Source organism: Panthera tigris, chromosome B3, assembly GCF_018350195.1.
Source record: "Panthera tigris isolate Pti1 chromosome B3, P.tigris_Pti1_mat1.1, whole genome shotgun sequence".
NCBI lineage: Eukaryota > Metazoa > Chordata > Mammalia > Carnivora > Felidae > Panthera > Panthera tigris.
Genome location: NC_056665.1, coordinates 38,214,321 through 38,239,295, shown reverse-complemented (window position 1 = coordinate 38,239,295; position 24,975 = coordinate 38,214,321). Strand labels below are relative to the sequence as shown.

Genomic DNA, 24,975 nt, shown 5'->3' with positions numbered 1-24,975 from the left:
AAGAGCCCAGCCCTCCCCTCTCGCAGCTCCGTTCCCACGACTTCCTCCCGGCGCCCGCCGGACTTGAGGTCGGGGCCGCGCGGGGTCCCGCGCGCACCAGCCAGGGCCGCCGCCGGCCGCGGTCGCCCACGTGGGCGTGCTCTGCGCCGAGCGGGGGAAGGCCGGGCGCCCTCCCGGAGGCTGGGGGTGGGCAAGGCGCCCGGGGGAGGAGGCGGCGGGGCGCGGGGGAGGAGGCGGGGAGCCCCGGCGGCGGCGAGGGGGCGGTGACAGCGCTTGGAAAGGAGGCTGCACGCGGATTTGCATGAAACACAGACTGGGAGCGGGCGGGAGCGGGAGCGGGAGCGGGAGCGCGGCGCACGCCCCGGGCCGGCCCAGCGAGCGAGCGAGCGAGCGAGCGAGCCGGGAAGGAGGAGGGGAGCGGGGAGGCGAGGCTGCCGAGGCGGAGGGATCTGCGCATCAAAGCGAGCGAGGCGAGCAAAGTTTGGCTGGGGGTTGGACTTTCCTTCCTGGAGGCGGCACCCAAACAGCTACCCCGTGCGGAAACCCAAACTTTCTTCTGCCACTCCGAGTCTCGCGTCCGCCGCCTCCGCCCCGCGTTCGGGGCCTTCCCGACCCGGCGCCGCAGTCGTCCGCCCGCCCTCCCCGCCGCCCTTCTTCCCGCCGCGGGAGCCGCTCGGGGCGCAGGGCCGCGCGCCGAGCCCCGCTGGCTGCAGCGCCGCGGCCCGGCCCGGAGCGCGGGCAAGTTCGCCGAGAGTTGAGGCGAAGTTTGGGCGGCCGAGCTCCCCTCTGCGCCTCCGGAGCCCCGCCGCGCCCAGCCCCGCCGGGGGCGCCCCTCGCCGCCCGCGCGCCCTCCCCAGCCATGTCGTCCATCCTGCCCTTCACCCCCCCGATCGTGAAGCGCCTGCTGGGCTGGAAGAAGGGCGAGCAGAACGGGCAGGAGGAGAAGTGGTGCGAGAAGGCGGTCAAGAGTTTGGTCAAGAAGCTCAAGAAGACCGGGCAGCTGGACGAACTGGAGAAGGCCATCACCACGCAGAACGTCAACACCAAGTGCATCACCATCCCCAGGTGGGGGGCCCCAGCGACCCGGGGGGCGCGCCCGCCCAGCCCCCTGACGCGGCAGGGCCGGGTGGGGTTGGAGCGGGAGGGTGTGTGTGTGCGTGTATGTGGGTGTGTGTAAGGGGGGGGGGCAGTGGGGCTCGCGGTCCGGAAGAGGCTGGAGGGGACCCCAAACAAAACCTTCTCTGGATTTGCAAAAATTCAGAGCGTGGGGCTTCCGCGGGGCACTCTCACTTCCAGTCGCTTTTCACCTCCCGGAAAGGGGGTTGCTGCTGGAATTGGGCGCCCCCCACTCCCGGGAGCTCCGGGCTAGAAGTTGAGGCCCGCTTTGTTCAGCTCCGCGGGCCGGAGCCCCTCCTCCGCCGCCGCCTCCCGCCCCCGCGGCCCGCGCTCGTGGAGGTGGTGGTGTCTCTCCCTTTCTTTTCTTCAGTCCTGTCCCCCCACTTCTTTCCTCCGCAACAGGAATGCAGTCCGTACAGCTGGGGCTGTGGGTGAGGAGCGGGAGCCTCGTGATTGACAGATTCCTTCTTCGTTCTCTCTTTGCCTTCGGGATTAGCATTTTTATCGAGTATTTTTAGACTCGGTTGTGCCAGTCTCCCGCCCCCCTCTGCACACACGCACTTTCGTTGCAGCGCAGGGCTTTCAAATGAGAGACAAGTGGCAGAGGTTAGGGTCGTCTCTCCTCCCCCTCCTCCAAAGGATTATTTGCCCTGCTTTCAGCCCGAGATTGCGGGTTGATGTAGGAGAGAGGGAGCTTCGAGCTGATCAGATAACGAAACGCACCCCAAAGTGGGCCTCCTCAAATGGGCCCTCGCATTCCTGCAGAGCCCTCCTTCCCCAAGCGCTTTGCCATCTGGCCGGACCTCCTTTCTCCTCCGCAGCGCGCTAGCTAGGTCAGGCGAGAGCTCACAGATGGCTGATAGAAGGGGTCAGTGACTTCTCTCCACTCCCCAGGGCCCTCTCTTAGCTTAGCCGCCCCCGGCTGGGAATTCGGGTGTGTGGCGGAGGGGTGGGGGTGGGGGAAGCGGGGGTCACCTGAGCCTCCTGTCTGTCCCTCTAGGCTCCCTTTAAAGTCTGATTCTGCACCAAGGGAGTGTGTGTGCGTGGGGGCGGGATGTCCTTGGGGGTCCCAGGCTGCAGAGGAATGAGTAGAGGGTCCCCAGGGCTTGAGCCCCACAGAGATCGTTGTCCTTCCTCCTGGGCCACGAGTGGACTGCATCCTTGGCCACCTGCTTGGGGCAGCTGTACAAGGCCTGCCAGCCGTGTGAGGCAGGCACAAAGCCACATCTGTCCACGGGAGCCCAGAACGGGCCTCCTCTGGAAATAAATACCACATATGGTGGGAGTGCTGGCTTAAAAAGTAATATATATTTTTTTAACTGGGTGGATCCAGTCAATACAGGGGGAGGGAAGGCGGTGTGTTTTCTGGGAAGTGCGTTCTGGGTGTGTGATCAGGAGCCAGAATCCACTTCAGAGGAGTTGGTGTGACGGGATGGGGTCGTGGGCCTTGGGTTTTGGTCCCAGCTCTGGTTCCTAATTCTGCTTTATTCCTTCTGGTGTGTGTGTGGGGGGTGGGGGGGGTGAATGAGTGTACTTCTCCTCCCCCCCGGGGAGGGGTGAATGCAAAACCTGCCACCTTACCTGTCTGGGTGCATTGAGGACAAGTGCTTTATGCCTTGAAGCAGAAGGAAAAAAAAAAAAGGCATCAGTTATAAAATGAGCAGCCGCGTGAAGTATTTTACAGTTTACAAAGCACTTTCACATGGTTTTAATGAGATCAAGAAAGAAAGAAACTCCTGGAAAATAGCAAGGGCAGTCAGACTTCAGGTTTACCTCCTTTTTAAAGTTGAGAAAACTTTGGAGGAGGGAGGGAGGGGAAGAGATTTGGCCCAGTGGACTTGGGACTCGGATCGAATGTGCTCCTTTTCCCATCAGGAGCTGCTCTGTACTTTGAAGGTTCTGAATACATTCTTTGCTGAATGCCAGAGCACTGTTAGGTTGGGGTGGGGGCGGCTGTGGATCTTTGTTGGTAAAGTTGCTAATGACTGGCGACTGGTTGCAGGAGAGCCCTTGCTTCCCCTGGTTCACCCTCTGGGGAGGCATAGCTATGGCCTGCCTTTTCCTCTTCCAAAGTCCTCCACCGCCTGAGGCGAAGGAAAGCTCTGGATGTTTCTGAGAGTTCAAGCTGACTTGCCCCTGGCCTTCTCCTGACTCTCTTAGGAGCTGGGCATCTTCTACCTGCCTTGGCAAGGGCCTATACGAAGGTAGATTTTGTTTTTAGTCTCTTCTCAGGGAAACCCAGTTGGTTGGGCGGACCCAGACAAAATGGATTTTCATCCCTGGATTCTGTGCCCACGCCTCTGGGTCACCTTGTCTCCCTTGGCAACAGCTGCCACTGTTTTGGTCGTGGGCAGAAAACTAAAGGCCACGTCTTGGGGGAGGTGGCTAGCTGGCCTCCACGTCAGTGATATCAGCACGTCTGCTCAGCCCCAGAGAGTGTGGTGGTGTTTGTCGAATTGTCCGCGCTCTCTGTGCTACCTTTCATAACTAGGGCTTTGGAAAGTTGGCCAAGGGAAATGTTTAACCTCGTTATCCCATGATGTGTATGTGTGTGTGTGTGTGGGGGCGGGTGGGTGTTGGGCAGTGGGCGCCTAAAGCTACCCTGGGGTTTCAGAAGACCTCAGTCTAAAGAGATTTGACGAGAGTGTTTTGGCTAATGTATAGTCACAATCAGCAACAGCAACCTTTGGCAATTACAGCTGTATCCTAGGATCTTCCAGACGGCATGCTTGCTTATGTTATTACGCCAGCTCTAACCTGTCTCAGTGGTCAGGAGAGCTGGAGCGATACAGGCTTACTGATACCAGGCGTGTAAAAGAGACCAGTGCCAAGGAAGTGGTAAGAGCTTGATTTAGATACATCAGCAGAGAGGCTATCAGGATACTCTGAGGTCTGGCAGGATGGGCAGAACTTAGACGAGTTGTGTAACAGCATCTTACTTGTCACCTGCTTGAGTCTCTGAGTAAAGCAGTAGGCATCTTCCTGGCAGATGATAAGAGTGGAGTCCTCGCATTTACCACCGCAAAGTAGAGAAGGTGTGTGCCTGTTATGTCAGTAATAAGGAGCCAGGCACACTTAAGAATGACTGCTCTCACCGATGGGATCTGTGCCTTGGTCCAGTTGCTGGGAGCTGGACCAAGCTTAAAGTCTGGTTCGTTTGGAAAGGAATTTAGGCTTTCTTATGTCAAAGCACTTTCTTGTGTCGATGTCCAGAGGAAAATGGGGGAATTGAACCCAACACCAGGTCTGACACATACCCGTCTCCCCTTTCTCTGTGAATCCGTTCTTCTAACGTGGCCTCCTCCTGTTAGCCACCTGGACTTTACCAGGCTACTCTCACCCTAGGGAGAGAGGAAAAAGATAGTCATCTTTAAGGTTCCTTTCTCAGACGTCTGGGGACAGACCTTTACCAAGGCTGCAGGAGTGGCTTCTTGGTCTCCTGTCCACCCACCCCTCTCGCTGCTGCTCAGAGCACCATTCTGGTATCGCCTGTTGGAAGCAAGCCCACTTCTGGCTGCCAGGGAGGTGGTCCATCGGCTCTCCTTTCTCTCGTTAACCTTGATTAAGGGAATGACATACAGGGGCCGGGAAGAAGAGGGGCCCACAGACCGTGCGTAGCTGACTCTGGGGGCTGGCTCAGAGCTCCGGCTGAACCCAGGAGCCACTGGATGTTGCCTTGACGTTTGGAATCTTGGAACTTGCTGCTTGCACCCAGGAGTTAAATGTTTGGGCCAATTCATGTTACCGACAGCCCCTGGCTCCGAGTTCCTAATCAAATGTTACAGGGTTGGATTTTGTGGATTCATTGATAATGACTGGCCCCCTCCCAGGTCTGTGTCAATATTGCAGGCAATGGGAGAGGATGCAGAGATAAACTTGAGACGGCCCCTGCCTGTAAGCAGCTTCTACTTCAGTAAGGGAGACATTCATAAGGCATTATTTGCACGTCTAACCACTATCTCTTTTTTATTCCCACCGATCAGAAGAAAAAATGAGTTCTAGTATGGAGTGATTTCAGGGTGGAGGTGGGGACTATAATATGTCTTTTAAATACTGTTAGAAGTCACTGTCAGAAAACAGAATAATGGCAGCCATCTGTGTTCGCCAGAAAGAGCACAAAATTCAAGTCCTGGACCTTGCCATTGTAATATCTGGACGGATTTAGGAGTTCACTTTAATGTCTCAGATCCTTCACATCTATACCTGTAAAATCAGGATGATATAAGGCCTTCAGGGATGTTTTGTAAACCAGAGCGTTTGACAGATACAAGTATTATGTTTTAGCCTCCTGTGTCTATCATTTGTTCATTACTAAATTATTCACTCATTTATTAAATACCTTCTACACTGAGCAAGGCAGGGCACCGGTTCTCAAGGAGCTCCCTGTCTAGACTGGAAGATAGACTTGGCCAAAGATACAGGAAATGGACTGCAGCCTGGGGATGTACAAAGCGCCCAGAGACGTGGGGACAGACTGTTAATTCTGTGGGAGGAGGTGGGGGAGAGGAGGGAGGGCTCCCTGTAAGGTGGAAAATCAAAACGAGGGCAGGAGTTATTATCCAAAGGAAGTTTCTGAACGACAGCATGATCAGGTACATGGTGATACCTGCCTGCAAGAATCAGGACATCTTTATCTTCTGCCTTTTATTGAACGGAGTCCTGTTGTAAATATGGTACCTCGTAGCATGCACCGAAGGGCCAGGGACCTTTGTGCAGTATTTATTCCAGTGTACAGCTTTCTCCCTTTGAAGTAAAACATCATTTAGTATTGCAAACCTGAAATTCAGGTTTCCTCGGTGCGAACAGTGAGTGACTTTAGACATACTAGCTTAGAACATAACAGGGTCAATAAAAACTGGATAACTTGGAGATGATCGTGGATACTTGGAATTTCAGAATTTTGGTGGGACCTAGCGTTCTCTGTCTCTGGTTAACACTTGCTGAAATAAATCCTATACGCCCGGGTTTCTGCGTGGACGTAAGAGCTTTGAATAGCGTATTTTTAAAAGTCTTTGCAAGGACATCAAGTTTCAAATGACAATTTTAATAATGGAAAAAAGTCCGCAAATACAGTAGTCCTTTCGTTCTAATGAGAAATGCCAGAAGCTGGTGAAAATGACAGAATGTGGCTCAAGCTTATCACATCAGGAACCCAATTAAAATGAGTTTTTGAAAAATAAATATTGGTTTAGTAATGTAAAGTTGTAATTGCTGTATTATTTTAATGGAAATAAAATTAACATGATTTAATGGACTGAGCGGCCATTAATTTTCACTTGTTAATTTATTAGGGGATTTTAATGCCATTGAATGCACAATACAGCCATTGTTTTGTGTGAGCTTCTCTATGAAATAAACAGGACCAAGCAGCGCTGGTTTTAAAAGTTGAAATCAGACTTTATTTCCACTACCTTGTTCTCCCACCTTCTTTATCCACTTCTCCCCCAGCTTCCTATATGTGCTGTTAAATTGTGTAACGTGCATGCAGCTTTCGCAATCAACAAGGCTCACGATTAGTCCTAATTAACTTTTGTCCTTGTCTCCTTTGGTGAATTGACCTGTTAAAAACATATATCAACTCCGCCCCCTTCCCCAAATCCACATCTGCTCGTATTAGTTGGCTGGGAAGACGAGTGCCCAGAAAGGTTGCTCCCGAAGGCAGCCTGGGACTGGGTGGTTTACCACCTTCTGCAGACAGGAATGGTTGCTGAGGTGTTAGATGGTCCTAGCTCCTCCCCAAGGAGGGTGGGGAATCATCTAGTAACCGCTGAGAGGTTCCTGGCCTTGGAGCCTTCAGTCTCTCCACTTTCAGGCACGGTGGTTCCTGGAAACAGTTGGAAATTGCCATATTAACGCCACCCTACAGAAATTTGGTTTCTAATTTTACTCTATGCCAAGTTTTAGAACACAGATCCCCAGAGGACTTGTCCGGTTCATTTTTATGCTCTCCTTCCTTGTGCCTACCTGGGGCCAAATCCTGTGCTAGATGGCCGGGAGGAAATCGTGAATGAGACAGACACCACACCTGCCCTCTTACGTCTTCTAGTCCACTGGCTGCCAACATGGGTTCTCCGGAGTTGTAATAATGCTGTTAAGTGTTCCCAGGAGTTAAATTTGTAAAATACTGTTTTCTTGATGCCAGAGAGCCAAATCCCTCAAACTTTACAGTTTATTGAGTCTCGACAAGGGCAATTTGCGTGTGTGTGTGTGTGCATGTGTGTGTGTGCATGAGCGTGTAACATTATTCTTTGTTTTGATTTAATTAACTATTTTAGAAATAACAAATCTGTAGCACAAGTCACACTCTCTGCTGTTGATTATCTGAGGCCTCTGCTGTAAACAGCAGCCTGCCACAGTGCATACTACTGCAGAATGTTTTGACAGAGAGACTCAGTTGAAAATGAAAACACCATAGAAGCCTATTAATTAAGAAGTTCGCCTAATTCTGGACTAGGCTGAAGTTTGTTGAGCAGGCTTTTTCTCCCCATGAATGCTGTCAAAGAAAAATTTATTATAAACAAGGTTTTTGGGGTCATTTTGGACGCAGGAGTCAGCAGACCTGGGTAGGTTTCTAGACTTAGCTCTGTTTCTGATTAGCTGTGTGACCTGAGGCAAATCGCTTAACATCTCTGGGCCTCAGATGTTCTCTGTTGGAAAATAGGGGAGCTAAACCTTACTGGAGGGCCTTTCTAACTCTAAAATGCAAGCATTTTAGAAGCTCCTATTTGCATGCATTCAGTTGAACGATATATCATAGGTCTTTCTTAATTATTAATGTCCTAAGGCCCCATCAATCTAGTGCCAATTAATTTACATAAATGAAGGTAATAAAACTATAATCCAGTCTTTAATTTTAGTTATGTTACCCTTCTCTCCTCCCTGCCTCTCCCTTACCCTGTGAGTCTAAATCAGTGAAATTTAACTACAAAGGAATATAAAAATAGCTGAATTCTACGAGAAAGATGTGAAGGCTGTGTGTCTTGAGATGCCACGAGCAATTTTTCTTCTTTTGTTGCTATTTTTGGCTCTTCTCAGAGCAGGAAGTTTACTTAAACTAATGACCACAGACGCCTAAAAATGGTTAAATGTAAGAGGTAGGCATTATAAAGGATACCTGTGGAAAATGTTTGCTCATATGTCAGAGCTTACCCAGGAAGCTTCCTTTATTTATTTTCAAGCATCTATATAAAGAAAGACTATGCTGGATTTCGAAAGCTCGTGCCTTTTGTTTGGCAGCGTGGAGGTTATGAGTTTAACCCCCCAGCTAAGAGATGAAAAGGGAGTTTCTCCTGAAACAGTACTTTTTCTGTGTCACGTGGCTCTCCAGGCTTATAGGGGGCAAGTTTCTCCTCTAATGCTTTGCTGGGAGTTTGGGACTGGAGTACCGCTTTAAGAACCACTGTGTAAGGGTTTACCTTTGAAACCTACAGAGTTATAAATCCGGCTGCTTCTGCTGCTAAGTAAGTATTGCATCACCAACTGCTAAGCCAAGTTGTAGCGCTAAGGTGCCACCATTTTTTTTTTCTTTTTCCTTTAGACTGGACTCTTGAAAATAGTGATGCTTTTTGGGTGTGTGTTTTTTAAAGGTCTGTTTTTACGCTGTCACAGCTCAAAAATGCCAAAAGGCATTTTTTCCTTAAAAAATCACCTCTGGGCTAAGCCCAAATGTGGAGTAATGGATCCAGAAAGGACTTTTTGAGTAGTTGCAAGTGGCTGAAAGCAGGCACGGATGATGGAAATTGGGTTTTTCCTTTCACTTCAAATCTTTCCCGTTGTAAAGTCTCTCTTCCCCTTACTGGATTCAGACTCAAGGGGAGCCTTATTTCTCTGTGTGCCTGGGACGGCAGGGTGAGTTAGCCTGCTCTGCTATCCCTTTAAGTTTTGTGTGTAACCATTTATCTCTAACCAAGCAGGTTCTTAAAATATTACCTGAGGAGCAGGGGGGAGGGTGTGGGTGGACAGGAAAAGCATGGTAATGAAGAAAGAGCAAAGGGCGCTGGAATCTGACAAACTTGGATTGGAGTATGCCAGTTGCTAACTCTGCGGCAGCCTTGGGAACCTCTGCCTCAGTTTATTGAACCCGTTTCCTTATCCGTAAAATGGGGTTGGGACTGCCATAAATCAACCCAAATGAGATAAGAGAGACCAAGCCCTTGGCCAATATTTGCAGCTCCCAGCACATAGTAGGTGCTCAGCAAACACTCCTTTTTCCCTTTTGAGGGGGCTATTTGACTGATGGCATCCATCAGTTCCAGCAGGGGACCTCCCCCCTCCCTTTCTTTATTGTCATTTAAAAAAATTGTTTGGCTGACTAAAAATAATAGTATTGAAAACATACTTTGATGAATCAGTGCTCCTGGGGCGGGGGATGGGTAAGCTCCTGAAGAAGAAGTGCTGTGACTCATGCACTTGTCACCGATAGCCTGCCCGTAAGTGCGTGGAAGTGCGTGGTGTTTATTGTTGCTGGTGTTTTTCTGAGCCCCGGTTGGGAAGCAGTTCCGGTTGGAAGCCCCACCTCACCAGTCAGCGTGGCCGTCAAGTAAGGATGGTCGGCACCAGAAACTCGTGGCTCTGAAACAACGGGGGTGTGGGTGGTGGCACCCTGGGCTGCCCTTGGATAGGCACAGGAGGACTCGTGCCTGCACGGCTGGGCTTTGACCCTCCTTCTGGGTGTACTTCTTCTCATGGGGCAGAGCCCCAGGGCCAAGGGATGGCCCATCTAGAGCTTGCACCTCCTCCTTCCAGACTGAGCCATGAGTCCCGACCTTCAGTTCCCTGCCCCAGTGGTCTCGAGACTGCTTTCAGGTTCTGTGTGGGCCTCTTCCAGGTCCATCTGCCCAGGAAAGGGTATACTGCATCTTCCATGGATGTGTGTGCCCCCATGGGCCTGAGGGCTGACAAGGCAGGGCAGGGGGATAGACAGGCTGGATGGAATTCACGCTCGTGGGTGTCTGTATGGGTGTGCATCGAGCCCCTCTGAGTGTGTGATGGCACCAGGTGGGGGGCGGGGGGCTGGCACTTGGGCCCAGTTCTCCCTGAATGTCTGCATCCCAATGTGAAACCAAGAGCCCAGGGAGCTCTAAATGCCCACCCGGACTTCCACCTTGTGTTAAAGTGTTTGTCAAGGTAAGGAAGATAGAATATATTCCGTTCATCAGTTGCACTGATTTCCATCCCTTGAACGTGACATACGGCATGTGAGCCTTCACATGTCCTCTGCTTGGGGCCTACCAGGGGTGGAGCTAGCTTGTTTCTAGCCACCCCCTCTCTATTGTCAAGCCACGATGGAGGCCCCGCCTAGGTGCACCACTGTATGGACAAGACTGTGGAGACTTTCACAGGGATTGATTTCCCTCACCTTGAACCCGGATGGGAACAAATTACAGATCAGGGAGGAGGTGATAACGTGTTGCAGCTGCCCGTCTTAGAAGTGGAGCTAGAGTTTGACACCTGCTAATGCATTTGTTGTTGGGTAGGCTTACTGGGCACTGACTTTGTGTGGGGCCTCAGGGGATATAGAGATGTCGAGGTCAGGTGCCTCTGAACTGTGCAGAGGCAAAAAAGGGTCACAGCGACCACAGTTGTGGCGGGCTCAGGGGACAGACACTCTAGTAAAGGTCAAACAAGTGTTGATTTGGGAGCCCTGAGGAGGAGCAGCTCTCTTCCTCGGGAAGGCAGCAGGCTTCACAGAGGAGGTGGTGCTCCGGCGGGACCTTATGGATGGACAGAGCATGGGCGTGGGGCGAAGGCTGCCTGGAGCACTGGCCAGACGGAGCATGCAAGGACCTGGTGTCTGGGGCCGGCAGGACATTCCGGAGTGGCCAGGGCATGGAGGTGTCTGGGTCAGGCAGAACATTCCGGGGTGGCCAGGGCATGGAGGAAGGAGTGGCCGGAGAGGAACCAGGGAAGGCTTTGGTAGGCCAGGCGAGGCATTTGGACATTGCTCTTTGAGCGCCTCAGGGATTTTCAAGTAGGGGCATGGCGTGGCCAAAGCCACTGCGGGGTTTGGGCTCCATTTCCTCCCCCACCCCCATGGCCAGTAACAGCAGGTTTTCTGCCTGAGTTATCCAGGTCAGAGTCATAATCCCTTACACCACCATGTGGACAGCTTTAGGCTATGTCTGGACCAGGGTGAGAATAGTGTTTTGTTCACCGTCAGGAGAGAAGACTAGTTGTACAGCCAGGAGGGCTCTGGGAGCCCAAGTGTTCAGGTAATTAGCTGGTGAGTCATGCCCGCCTCTTGCCATGGATTCCTTGGGAAAGTGAGTGGAGTGATGCCTGGTCTCTCCAAGCGAAGGCCTCGAGACCAGATCTCGGCCTCCCCCTTGGCCTACCCTGTGCCTGGCGCACGGCCTTAGGTGGAATGTCTCCGGACAGTGTTTTTAATTTCTTCATTGATGATCATCTAGGCCAGCAAGCCTTCCACTCCCCGACCGCACTGCAGTCGGCAAGAATGCCTCAGTTCTGTCCTGCAGACTTACAGAATGTCCTGAGTGTATTAAAAACAGATTCTGTTCCTTAACAAGAGAGCAACATAGTTTATTTAAGTCAGTGTTGTTCATTTAGCACCCGGAGCAAGCAGATATCATGGCCATTTAGAGATTGGGTACAACTTCCCTTATCTGGTTAGAGTCGGCTTTTTGTTGCTGTTGTTGTCTGTTTAAGCTTACAGATTTTCAGAAGATAAAGTTTTGAACTGTGGTTCATGGGCCATTTTTGAGAACACTGCTAGAGACCTGCTTCTGAAGGGACAGTGCACGGCAGCGGAGAGCTCTGGATTTATGTTCAGGAGATCCACGTTCAAATCCCTGCTCCCCACCTGCTGCTTCAGTGACGTGGACAGGTCACCTAGCTTCTTTGATCCTTCTTTCCTCACCTGTAAAATGGGGAAAATAATACCTCCCTTAGTAGGATTATTGAACTTATTTGGTTAGATGAGCTATGCATTTAGGGCTCCTGGGTGGCTCAGTCGGTTAAGCGTCTGACTCTTGATTTTTGGCTCAGGTCATGATCTCGCAGTCATGAGACGGAACCCTGCGTCGGGCTCCGCACTGAGTGTGGAGCCTGTTTGGGACTTTCTCTCTCCCTCTCTCTCTCTGCCCCTTCCCCTGCTCATGTACTCACACTCTCTCTCTCTCTCTCTCTCTCTCTCAATAAATAAATAAATAAACATTTGGATGAGCTATGCATTCAAAGCACTTTGCAGACTGGAAAATATTACAGTGTCACCTGCTATTTCTTTATGAAGCACAGCTCTGTAGTGTTGCTAAAAACCCTTTCTGACAGAGATGGATTAAGGCTTCTGAGTTTACACCCAGATTTTCACAAAGGCATTAGAGAAAAATTATACACGATGCTCAAAATTCAGTAGGAATATGAACTCAGGGCGCGCATGCTCTGGGGCCTGGTACCAGAATCTTAGGCTCGCTGTGCCAGCTTGTCAGCTTTGTGGACCCGTGGCCGGTCACCTGAGCCCTCTCACCTGGGCGTGAGACAGCATGAAGTGAGTGCTGACTGTATACCAGACGCTAGCATGGGCCACTGATTGACTAGTTGGTTTTTGTTACCCATCTGTACTACTCTAAGAAGGATGAGTTACTCATGTTCACAGAGGAGGAGCCTGAGGCTTTGAGGGGTCAGCGGCTGAACAGGAATCTGAACTCCAGTCTCTGGTTCCTGACCCTGGTTGCCTGCCCCAAGGCTCCCCGGAAGAGGCTATACCATTATTACCGTTTTCAGCCTCATAAGAAGGTCAGTGAAATTGTGTCAGTAATTTGCTCCAGGTCCCATGATGAGAGATGGACTCCTCTCTGGACTTGCCTTGGAGTCTCTAGCCCTTCTGGAACCTACGGTGATGCTCGAATTCATTGAACCGACCAGGACACTTCTAAGAGTGAAAAGGAGCAGTGCGATTATTAATTATGGCCAGAAGGTGAGCATAAGCCTGGAACGTCCAGCCAAACCTGGGCAAATAGTAACCCTAAGTCACCCTGCCTCCGTGCCAGTGGCTAATGATACCTGACTAGGTAACGGGAGGATTAGATCAGCCGGTTCGTATGTTACTGCTGAAGGGTCAGGGACTGAGCTATTTGCTCCTGGTCCAGGTGAAGTGACTTTGCCTGAGATCAGGCAGCAAGTTGGCAACATGATATCCGAAAGCCGGATGAGGCCTCAGAAATAATCTAACACAGTGAAGTTAGCGCTAGAGCTTTCTTAACTGGAGCAGGAGTTAGGGAATGTTTGGCTGTGCGGATGGCTGCTCTCCAGCAACAGGAATAGAGGTTAGAGGTCAGAGCGGGGGTGGCTGCGAGGAGATGGTGAGGCATTCACCCGGCTCTAGAATGTCTGCATCCTCTCCCGGCTGTGTCCCTGCAAAACCCAGGAGATGCTCTCAGGCCCAGCGCAACCCAGACGACATTTAATGGCCAGGAGCAAGAGACTCCTCCTGTGAGCTGACCTTTCCTGCTCCCCTGTTCCGTTTTAGAGTCCCGGAGGATACCACTGGCTGGTTGTTGGTACAAGTTTAGTGGATAAACCCTCTGCTGAAGAATTTTGGAAGGCATTGAGGAAGGAATTAAAAATAACAGCAAGCATGCCTTTTCTTTCTCTCTGATTGTGGTCAATGCATGGAATGTGCCAGGGCCTCTGTGGAGCACGTGGCCCCAAATAACCCCTCTGCCAGTGGAATTCTGTAGAGAACACGGAAGGGCTAGGAGCCGTCTCACTGCCGCTTTGTGTTCTCAGGATTCGTTCCTGCGATCTTCTCTTGCCCCGAATAACTTGTTGGAAGTCTGGAGAGGGACTTGAGTCTTCTGTGTTCTCCAACCAGGCGGCTGTCATAGGGGAGGCCCTGTCTGATGAGCTCTAAGGAGAGCAGCTGGAGTGACAAAAGTGGACCGGTCACAGGCTGAGAAAAGGGAAGTGTAAATTCAAGCCAAACTTGGCAGCATTCGCTTTGGAGAACTTGAGCTGATACTATGGAGCTCTGGTCGTCATCCTTTGTGGCTACGCCGTGTCTTATAAATAGAACAAGATGCATTCTCATTCCCCCCCCCCCGCCCCCTTTCTCTACCCCACAGACACAAGGAGGCATGTGTGTGGGTGAGTATGGGCAGGGAGTATTAATTATTTATGTTCCAGTTCTTCAGAGAGACATCGTGGGAACTGGGCCCTGGGCTCCATGGAGATGACCAGGCCATGTCATGGGTAAGGCTGGAATCTCTTGCTGAGTTCCAGCAGTCCTGATCATGCAGCCCTCTCCTGCCTGGTAGTGCCCTGAGCCCGCTGGCCTTTCCCTCTGTGGTCCATCCTATATTCTGTATCGGGGCCAGACTCACTGCGTGAGGATACTTTTGGCTGCAGGTAACCTAAAACCCAACTAACACCTTCAACGGTGTGGAGGTTTATTATCTCCTCTACCGTGTTTGGAGGCAGGGAGGCTTCGGGCATCACCAAGGACTTGGGAGCCTTCCGTCTTTCTGCTTTGCCAGCTTCAGCCTGAGGGGTTTTGCCTTCAAGCTTGACTCCTCCTTGGTCCAGCGATGGCCACAGCTGCCGCAGGCATTACCCTCTTTATACATCCAGGGGACAGAAAGGGCTGCTTCTCCTTGGTGGGGGCATGGGGGTGGGGTCTCTTTATCCAGGAAGAGCCTGCTGGAATCTCATTGGCCAATGTTGTGTCGCGTGCAGTCAGGGCAGCGATAATGGATTGCGATAAGCCTCTTGAGGTCAAGGATCCAGGCTATTTCTTTGACACATTACTATACTTAGTACCTGCTAGGCACTTGGTGAATTTCAATCAATACTTGATTACTGTTTACCTTCTTCTCTGAGTAGATTCCTGAGCGCTTACCTAATGTCTTGCTAATTCGGGAGTTGTGGTGGTAAACCATTCAGAGACCAGCTGCCCCCATGGAGTTTACAGTCAAGACAAGACCCAGAAACAATTATGTAACTGTGTTTGGAGCCTCTAGTGGGTGGATTGTTGGCAGTTGGCCAACATGGCAGCTTTGGAAGAGGTGTGAAATTGGGGTTCAGGGAGATAAGTGGATGGGTGATTCACAGGGGAGACCCTCGAGGCTTTTGAAGTCTATGCCTGAGGATGACATCTTGTGACCCAAGCCAGGTCTCTTTAAGCAGTTCAGATTTCGGTCTCCACCCCTCCAGTCTTGTTTTCCTGTTGACAAAATGAAGGTAGAAACTTGCCCTTGAGTCTGGAGTGGGGGAAGGGCAGAGAGCTGAGAGCTCATGCCCCCAGGGGAAATCTTCTACTGGTTCCTGTGGTATTCTACCTACAAAACCATGTGCAATTCAATGGCACGCTTAGTGTCGTTGTGAGTCTCACTGGCTTTGAATCTCCTAGAAACTTTCTCTGAAAGCATATAGATGAAGAAATGAAAACTCTATAGATGTTTAGTGGTTAAAAACAAAGTGCTGGCTGATTTACGTAATTTTTTTGTCGTTTTCTTTTTTTTTTTATTTAAAAAAAAATTTTTTTTTTAATGTTTATTTTTTGAGACAGAGAGAGACAGAGTATGAATGGGGGAGGGTCAGAGAGAGGGAGACACAGAATCTGAAACAGGCTCCGGGCTCTGAGCTGTCAGCACAGGGGCCTGATGCGGGGCTTGAACTCACGGACCGCGAGATCGTGACCTGAGCCGAAGTCGGCGCTCAACCGACTGAGCCACCCAGGCGCCCCTTTTTGTCGTTTTCTGATGGAACTTTCTGCAGAGATAGAATACCCTGGAGTCTTCCTGCCACAGTCAGCTAATAACTGACTTCAGGTCTGCAAATATGCTTTCATTCCAATTCAGAAAAAACAAAACAAAACAAAAACAAAAAAACACAGCCTGTCCCAAGACCTCGTGTTTCATTTTCCTATTGATCTAGATGCTGGGAGAACTTGGGACCCCGGGGGAGCATCTAAAAGCTAATTAAAGATGTTTGCTTGAGGTTTGCCTGTTTTTCTTGCTTGGTTGAGAGAGTTGCAGTTTTTGCTTTTATTGTTAAAAAAAAAAAAAAAAAAAGAGAAGCCATCGCCACTGCTGATCCAGGAGGTGGTGGCTGGGGGTGTTGCACCCTTCGGTAAACACGTGACATTGTCCTCCTTCCCTCTTCACTCGGTCCCCCACAGAGGCACCTTTGAGCATAGGCCTGGAACCAAAGCAGCTACTGCAGCCACTTGCCTTGAAAATTCCCGAGTTTCCAGGAGTAGTGGCCAGGTGAGCCTGGGTGTGAAACCCAACTAAGCTGTCCCAGCGTGAGGCTTCTGGTTCTGTTTGATCAGCTCTGGTTCTGAAGTTAATGGCCCGAGCTCCCCACTCACAGAGGGAGAGTCAGCATGTGGGGAGGCCGGGGGCCCGCCTGCCATCCCAGGGGTGCCCCCAACCCTTTGTTTAACCACGGCTGTGGACCAGTGGTCTCAGATGTTTACCATCGCCTGTTTATAAGAGGGAAGTGTGGTCATATTTCTATCTCTTTTGTGGGCTGCACGGTTGCCTTACTGGGGCTCATGTGGGAAGTGGTTACCGTTAGGAGGAGGGTAAAATAACAGTACTCACAAAGGGACTTTGATCCAAGAATCCTTTTGAATGTCATCTTTTGGCCACCGTGTTTTTATTTATTTATTTTTTTGCCTATCGGCCTTCACGTCAGTAATGAGAAAATCCAACCACATAAGTGGGCCTCATGCTCCCCAGTGGGGCTGGATCACAACTGCAGTGCAAACTTCTCCTCTCCCCGGGTTTCACTGTGGGGGTGACCCCCAGCTCTGTGTATCTGCCACAGCCGGAGACCCTCCCCTCCAGCTGCTCTCTGGACATCAGTACCTGAACGTCCCAGCAACACCTGGAATTGACCTTGTGCCTTTCCTTTCCGTCCTCCTCCCACAACCTACGTTGGTTTACATCTTCCTTCTTATTGAAGCCACAGGTTCAATGAAGTGTTCAATCCTTGAGTAAACAGTCAATTGCGCACGCGGAGGAAATGCAGTCGCGGTGTCCCGTTTCTTCGGTGAGGCGGTGGGTCCCCGGCCACTGCCTGGCAGAGGTTGGCTTTATGAATTCAGGAAGGTCAGCTTGGCTTCTCTGGGGCCTTTGCAGCTACAACGTGACAAGCTTTGAGAGAATCCCGGGGCTCAAAATGAGCTGTAATATTTCATGACACCTCTCTGTCCTCTCCCCCTTGGCTTCTTGCCTTTTGCTGTTTTCTTGATGCACATGTTTTCCTAAGGGGACACATCTAAGTTTTCATCTGATGCTCTATCTTCAGAGGTGGCTCATTACTTAATGACCTTATTTAATTCAATCATAGGTGGTGTTGTTTAACGCCCCCCCCCCCCCGATATTTACTGAGCATCTTTACTTGGTGGTGGACCAGACATCATGGCCCAGGAGTTGTGAATGCATTGTTGGTTTGGACAGCCATACATCCTTCTGCCTTCCTGAAGCTTCCAGGCTTGTGGTGGAATGAGGCCCACCTGATGAGAATCTAGCCCTTGTTCCCCCGCCAGGGGAAATCAATCTGCAGGCAAAGAGGAATTCTTATTTAGCCCGAAGCACACGCTTCCTGAGCTTCTAAGGCACCGGCTGCATTCCAGTCCTGGTGCCATAAAAATACAGGAAGGAAAGGAAACGTGTTCACAGGTTGGTTAGAGATTTTAAACCGACAATCAACTCTCTCTTGTCCACAAGAAACCAGAATCTGCCCCTGGCTTTCGGTCTCTCAGGCCTATAGCTCAACAGAGTGCCCTTTCAAAACTGGGGTAGATTCTCTTTGCTAATGGCTTTTTCCATGAACCTCAGCCAGCAAGCATATTCTTTGAGGATTACAGTTTGACCGGCACACTCAGGAAGCTGTAAAGAGAAGCATCATTTTGTCTTTAAGCTGTTTTAAGGCCACTGAGGCTTGGAGCCTTCCAGAGATTAATTGGAGAATGGCGTCTGAAAGCATACCATAAGTTGGCAACGACCATTCCTTTGACGTGCTGTCAGGAGAGGGAACGAGAGGCAGAAGGCCTGAGTCCTAGCCTGGTGAACCAGCTTTGTGACTTTGGGTGAGTCACTTTACTACCCCGGGCCCCTGGTTTCCTCCTTTACAGACCAAAGGCGTTGGCTTACCAGGATTTTAAAGTTTCTTCCACTGTAAAAATTCTAGTTCTTGAGCTTGCATTCAAAGAAATGACTGGCTCTGTTACTCATTCAGATAGTTTCGGGATCACTGTACAATCACCGTGGGGGCTAGGGGTTGGGGCCCCCAGAAAACAGAACGGAAAGTGCTTTGAGGTGCAAGGTGAGCTGTGGTGGCTGGGACTCCTGCTTCATAACGATTCACATCTGGTTGTCAGGCTCGCCATGGAAGGTTCTCAATCTTGGCTCTTGAGAAAAATTCTGGTGTCCGGACCACACCTCAGACCGATGAATTCAGCCTGTCTGCAGGTGGGGCCTGGGAATCTGCATTTTAAAGCTCTCCTGGCAATTGCGCCATTTAGCCAGGATGGAGAATGAAGCCCTGGATCTTATGTAAAGCTATGGTTCAGGGGCAACTGGCATGTGTTCTGGGGTGGGGTGGGGGTGGGGGCGGGGAGTGACAGTGGCTGCTTAAAAATAAATAAAGAGTGCGGGCGCTCAGACAGAGAAGTTCTAGATTCTAAAAGCACGTTGGTTTGGCGATCGCAGCTGCCCCCTGCCCTGAGGTTTAGAGCTCCAGGTCTCTCCTATCTCTGGGTCAGTGGTTTCTCCCCATCTCTCAAGCAGCGGAACCATCTGTAGTTGGTTATTTCTGCTCAGGAAACTCCGAGTACTAAGTGGGGGGTGGAGCCGGGTAGGTGTGGAGCAGGAATGGACTAAACAGGCCATTACCCACACCCACACCTTTTTTAAATTTTTATTTATTTTTTGAGAAACCGAGTCAGAAGCCTCAGCCAACGCTGGCGTACCTTTATGTCAGATCCTTCCAATGCCTTGGCGGACTGCAGGGGCCGTGGAAGCATCTATGCCCTTCCTGTGCTTTGGTGAACGTGGCCCTGCCCGTGGTCGAAAGCGTCTGCTGCTTCCTCAGCTGTAGCGTTTAAAACCTCCCCCTGTTTGTGCCCAGCTGGTGGTGGTTTCCTGCAGGGAATCCATCCCTACAGCTATGAAATCTGATGGGGCACAGTTGTCCGGGTTCTTTTTTAATGAAAAGGCCAGAATGGGGAAGGACAGATGATTCGAATCTCTTTCAGGTGGTGGTTAAAGGAAGGCGAGGCTGAACGCTTCAGTTGGTGTAAAATAAGCTGCAGGAGAAAGGAGAACTTGTCAGTTCTGATCAACTCCAAAGAGTTTCACAGACCAAGGGGGCGGGGGGTGCTGTTCTGGGAGCTTTTACAATGACAAGGTTTGGGATGCAGGTGTAGACACACATGCCAGACGTAGGGTGGTGTTTTTGAGATGAGTGAGGAAGGCATCAGTCAACAAATACTTACGGAGCTGAGCAAGACATCCAGAGAAATGGGAAATACGGCCCCTGTCTCCAAAGAGCATACACTCTCACTGGGGGCTTGATACATAAGCATGGGGTGTGGTAGTGAAGGCCTTCTCTGCTGTGGGCACATGGTGAGTACCTGGGGGTGCCGAGGGAGAGGCAATGGAAGGTGGGGTGGGACGGATGCATCAAAGAATGTGGGTCTGAGCTAGTGAAAGGGAGATACCCCACTATTGGGCGATGTCCTCCTTCCAACATGGTGTCGATGGTTTGCGGGGGGGGGGGGGGCAGCCTTGGTGGGCACCCCATTGCTAGCAGGAATGACTATGTTCTTGCCCTCATCGACATTGCTTTCAGGAGTATGTTTTCCCTTAGTTTCCACGTACCCACCTGAATTTTTGGCATAGTTTCAGTTGGAAAGTCTTTTCTGCTGGGCCCAGAAATAACCGTGTAATAGGATTGTTCTTGGTTCCAGCAGCCCCCTGGCACCCTCTCAGTGGTGGCTGCATTTCGGGTGTGGATGGGAATGATTATTTGTGCATCAGGAAACTCAAGTTTGTCCTGGGAGCGAATTGTGTGATTGTCAGTAAACGCAGGACTGGCTTTGTTAAGCCCTGGCCGTGGCCAAGGCTGTTATTTCTCTGTGGGTAATTATTCCAGGCTTTCACGGTCACGAGCTGAGTGTAATCGGGGGCAGATAAGAAAGTTATATATAGAGCAAAGTACATATTTCTTAAGGTGGGTGGCGGAGGCATTATATATGTGTGTGTTTGTGTGTGTGTTTAAAAAAAGACCTATATTTTCTGGGCAGCAGAATTTAAGTTTCCAGTAAACATCTCCCTCCCTCGTTACTTCACCTTTTAATTTTGTGTTTATGGTCTCTGTGCTTTGAAATTGTTTGGCCGTGAGGGCAGCCTGAAACAGGCAGAACGGGCCAGGCCCTTTGGAAGCCATGGTTTAGGTCAGAGTTCTTAGAGTCACTCTTACCAGCTGACTGGCAGCTCAGATGTGATTACTAGAGCTCATCTGGAATAAAAATAGAAACCTTGAGCCTGGGAGGGGGTGGGGATATACATTTATGCATTTATTCCCCCATTACCACCTTTAATGCAGGAAGAATCCTCTGTGTGTACTTCTGGGCTGGGGTTGGTTGTTTTTTGTTCTTTGTTTTTTGGTTTTTTCCCCTCTGTTCCCCCATTTGCCCATGGGGATGCCTCTGCTCTGGAAATGAGAAGCTTGCAGAGCCCCAAGCCTGGAACTAACCCTTGGCTGGACACACACGAGGTTCAGCGGCTGCGGAGTGGAAACCGCCTCTCCCGGGAGATTCGGTGGGGCGCAGCGTTGTTGTCGGCTGAGGAAGCACGGGGAAGAGAGGAAGGGGGGCAGGAGAAGCAGAGGAGAAACCCCCCCCCCCCAAAAAAAAAAAAACAGCAGAGCTGGCCACGGCTGTGTGGTAGCAGAAGCGGCCGAGGAGACATGGTGGTATTTTGCTGCCTTTTCATACCACTTTCTGTTCGGTGCTGCTGGGAAGACCATTTCAGAAGTTCTCCCCTCCCCACCCCCACCCCAACGGAGGGAGCAGCTTCTGTGACATTCTGCACCTGTGAGCAGGTGGCGTGGCCAGGGCTGACCTCAGGCCTTTGTCAGCGCCACCTTGCTCTGGATGAAGAGAGCCCAGGGAACCGAGAAGGGAGGGCCCTTCCCTGGGGACCCTCAGCACCTGACCTGCACAGTTCCCAGGAGACCCCAAATAAAGCATTTGACCTAAAGCGAGCAGTGCTGGGTGTGAGTGCACCCAACAATTGTGCAAGGTGGGCTTTTTTTTTTTTTTCTTGGCTGTGGGGGAGGTGGCTGCTTTCGCCTGTAGTTTTTTTTTTTTTTTAATGTTTTATTTTTGACAGAGTGCAAGTGGGGGAGGGGCCAAGAGAGAGGGAGACCAGAATCTGAAGCAGGCTCCAGTCTCTGAGCTGCCAGCACAGACCCCGATGTGGGGCTCCAGCTCATGAACCTTGAGATCGTGAGCTGAAGTCAGACGCTTAGCTGGCCAAGCCACCCAGGCGCCCCCTGGGTTGTAGTTGTGAAGAAGCCAGGCCACTAGAAGATCCTGGAGGGATGAGAGCTGCCCCAACAATCTGACCTTGCCTCCTCCCCTCCTCTCAGCTCTCTTCTGGATGATCATTGCTTGCCCCCCCCCCCTCAATAAATAATCCTTTTGCCATTTTCTTTTCCCTCGGAGCTTCTTGGTGGTTTTGAATAGCAGGAAAACTAGCCAAGTTTTCTTCTGCCTGTGACATTCCTCATTGTCAACCTTATGGTGGGCTGACAGCATACTTTTATAGCTTGCCGGGCAACTTCCCATTGTTCCTTCTGGAAGCAGCCTGGGGTGGAGACAGGGCAGGTGGCCTTATCCCTATTTTGTAGGTGACCAGGGACAATTTCTTGGTTAGTGGACGAGCAGGGACTGAGGCTATTCCTCTCATCTTTGGCAGAGTAGCTCTTTGCACTCTGTCGCCTCAATGATAAAGGCACATGTATGTGTTCTCAGTAGGTCCCGCACAGGATAATGGATTCTTTTCCAGCTGCTGCCCCTAGGAAGGGGAAACCACCACCACGACCTGTCCTATGTACACTACGTTACAGTGTGCGAGGCATGTTCACGCACATGATTTCATTTCACCTCCGTGACAGTCCTAGAAAGTCAATGCTGGTGTAGATGAGCAAATGGAGACCCGGAGGTGCTAAGTGACTCGGCCCGGGGCACCAGCCAGCAAGCGGCCTGGTGTGGTAAGTGGTTGGCACCGGCTGAATGCCATGGAGGGGGAAGCGAGAGTCGAGTGGGTGGTATGTAACTAGAGATTGGAGGCCCTGGGTTTTGCTTTTCATGCCTCAGAAGCCGTGCAGGGTTCTGGTTCCTGAGAGTTATCTTCTCTGAGAGGGCCTGCCCGCATATGCCCTGCCCTGCGTGGGAGCCTAGACCCACGTGTGAGGAAGAGGCACACCCAGGTCAAGTGAAGGGCCCCTGAAGGAGTGGTGACAGGCTGCGTGGATGCAGGTGGAATCGGGGTTCACCCTGCCCAGGGCAGGGCATTCCTGTTCCAGGAGGTGAACTTTGACAAGGCATGTCCAGGAATATGGCAGTTTGAATCATGGCGCCTCTCCTGGGGTGGCAGGAAGATCACGGGCTCTGGAGTCTGACAGATGGGTTGAAAATCCCAACTCTTCTTACTTCGTAGCCATGGGTTTTTAGGACAGTCACTTCAACACCTCGAACCTCAACTTGGGGATACTCTATATGTCCTTCAGAAGCTTGCGTACCTGGGGCATCTGGGTGGCTCAGTCGGTTAAGCGTCTGACTCTTGATTTCAGGTCATGATCTTCCGGTTCGTGAGATGGAGCCCCGCATCGGGCTTTGTGCTGACAGCATAGGGCCTGTTTGGGATATTCCCCCGATCTCTCTCTCTCTCTCTCTCTCTCTCAATAAACAAATATTAAAAAAAAAAAAAAACCCAAAAACTTCATCTCTGCCATACTATGGGTCATATGGCAGTTATTCCCCTGGTCAGAAGTGACTTGACAGGTCCTCATTGACAGATGGGGAAACTGAGGCCCTGAATGGTGTGATGACTGGCCCAGGATCAGAGTCCATTAGTGACAAAGCCACAGCTAGGACCAGATTTCGTGATCCCAGACCCGGGTGTTTTGTTTGTTTGCTCCCTTGTGTTTTGCATGAATCTGGGGGGTAGTTTTCCTTAATAGTTTACACCCTGGCGAGTAGCCATCTCCCTGAGTAAGTTAGTTGTCTTCTGAGGTACAGTCTGTTAACACCCGTGAAAGAACGTGCGAGGCCTCTGAGGTCACCTTCTTGGGGGAGAGGAGCATGGGTGAGAGATGGGGGCACTTTCTTATGCTTGTCTGATGTGAACCATTGTCCACTGAATCCCAGTTTTCCACGTGTGCAGGATGGGAAGCACGGTTGAGACTCTGAGATGCTCCGCTCAGGGCTTTGGAGTAGACTTAGGTTTCTTTAAAGCCCTCGATGCTCCTCTCTACTGCATTCCCCACCCCAGTTCTCTAGGGCTTTAAATCCTCTTTGGCTTGGGGTTGGAAGTAGCTCATTATACTGGTAAGCCTCTGGTCCATTTTGTGCAGTGTTGTTAGGCTAAAATATTATAAACAGACCAAGAAACTGTGCTTCATCCAAGGCCAAGACCCTCTTTCCCCACTTGAGCGTTTGAGTTTCTGCTGCAGTGTTCAGTCTTGGGCTCAGTGAGGGAGACTGTTCGTTCCAGTGCAGGAATCCAGCATGGTTTCTTGTATTGTTGCCATCTGGTTTCATGGGGTCTATTGCTTTTGATTTTCCTCTCCCTCTTGGGAGCAAAACAACCCCCACGTGGTGTAAAAATTAGATCCCCCATCACCTCCCAAGTACCCCAGGTGCACACACACATTGCTGCCATGCTTCTAGGTGGATGTGGCTGAGCGGCATCCCCTTACTGTTTTGAACCTCCTCCTTTATTAGTCCTGTTCCCCTATTGGTCTCCGTAGGGGCCCCCCGTCTCCTCTGAAGGGATTTCCCAGTGGGTTCCAGGCCAGAGCCTGACCTGGGATGGGAGCTGCCCCCACGGTGACAAGGACTGAATGTGTTTTGAGGTGTTACCCAGGGACCTGTCTTGGCACAGAGGCTGGTGATCAGTGTCGTGGTGCTATGGTATGTGACCTCTTCAACCAGCGAGTCAATTATTTACCTCCAGATAAACACCAGCACTTTCAGGGAGGAACTGCTGGTTTCATCATGGCTGTGGCTGTGGTTTCTCCAAATTAAGGTGTTTTTTTTTTTTTTAATTTTTTTTTCTTCATGTTTTTTATTTATTTTTGAGACCGAGAGCATGAGCAGAGAAGGGGCAGAGAGAGAGGGAGACAGAATCGGAAGCAGGCTCCAGGCTCCGAGCCATCAGCACAGAGCCCGATGCGGGGCTCAAACTCACAGACCGTGAGATCATGACCTGAGCCGAAGTCGGACGCTCAACTGACTGAGCCACCCAGGCGCCCCTAAATTAAGGTGTTTTTATACGTGAAAGTACAGGGATCAGTTTCCTTAGATTTGTTTGTCATGGATGCATAGCTCCCCACTTTTTCCTCCTTAAGACTCACCTGGTTTTCTCTTAACTTATATGCTTGGTACCAGCTTTATATATTAATAATAAATGACCAACACTCTGCTAATATTTTGGGGGGGGAAACCCTTTCATATTCTTCATTTTTTCATATTTTCTAGAATTGTCCATTTGTAGAAGTGTTTGTAGGTGGCTGTCATCAGAATGTATCAGTCCGTCAAACCAGGAAAGCAGAATTCCATCCAGTATTTACCACAGGGAATTTAATATGGGGCCTTGGTTACAT

At 50.7% G+C, this 24,975-nt stretch overlaps 1 protein-coding gene across 2 annotated transcripts in view; it reads left to right on the top strand.

The window, feature by feature from the left end:
- The first annotated feature begins 407 nt into the window (after positions 1 to 407).
- SMAD3 (SMAD family member 3) overlaps positions 408 to 24,975 on the top strand; it is a 119,759-nt gene continuing 95,191 nt past the window's right edge. For both annotated transcript variants that reach the window (XR_006218557.1, XM_042988577.1), the window contains exon 1: positions 408 to 1,065. Coding sequence is in view for 1 of the 2 variants with exons in the window: in XM_042988577.1 (XP_042844511.1) it covers positions 860 to 1,065 (206 nt within the window). In the remaining variant the exon portion in view is untranslated. The remainder of the gene's footprint in view (positions 1,066 to 24,975) is intronic.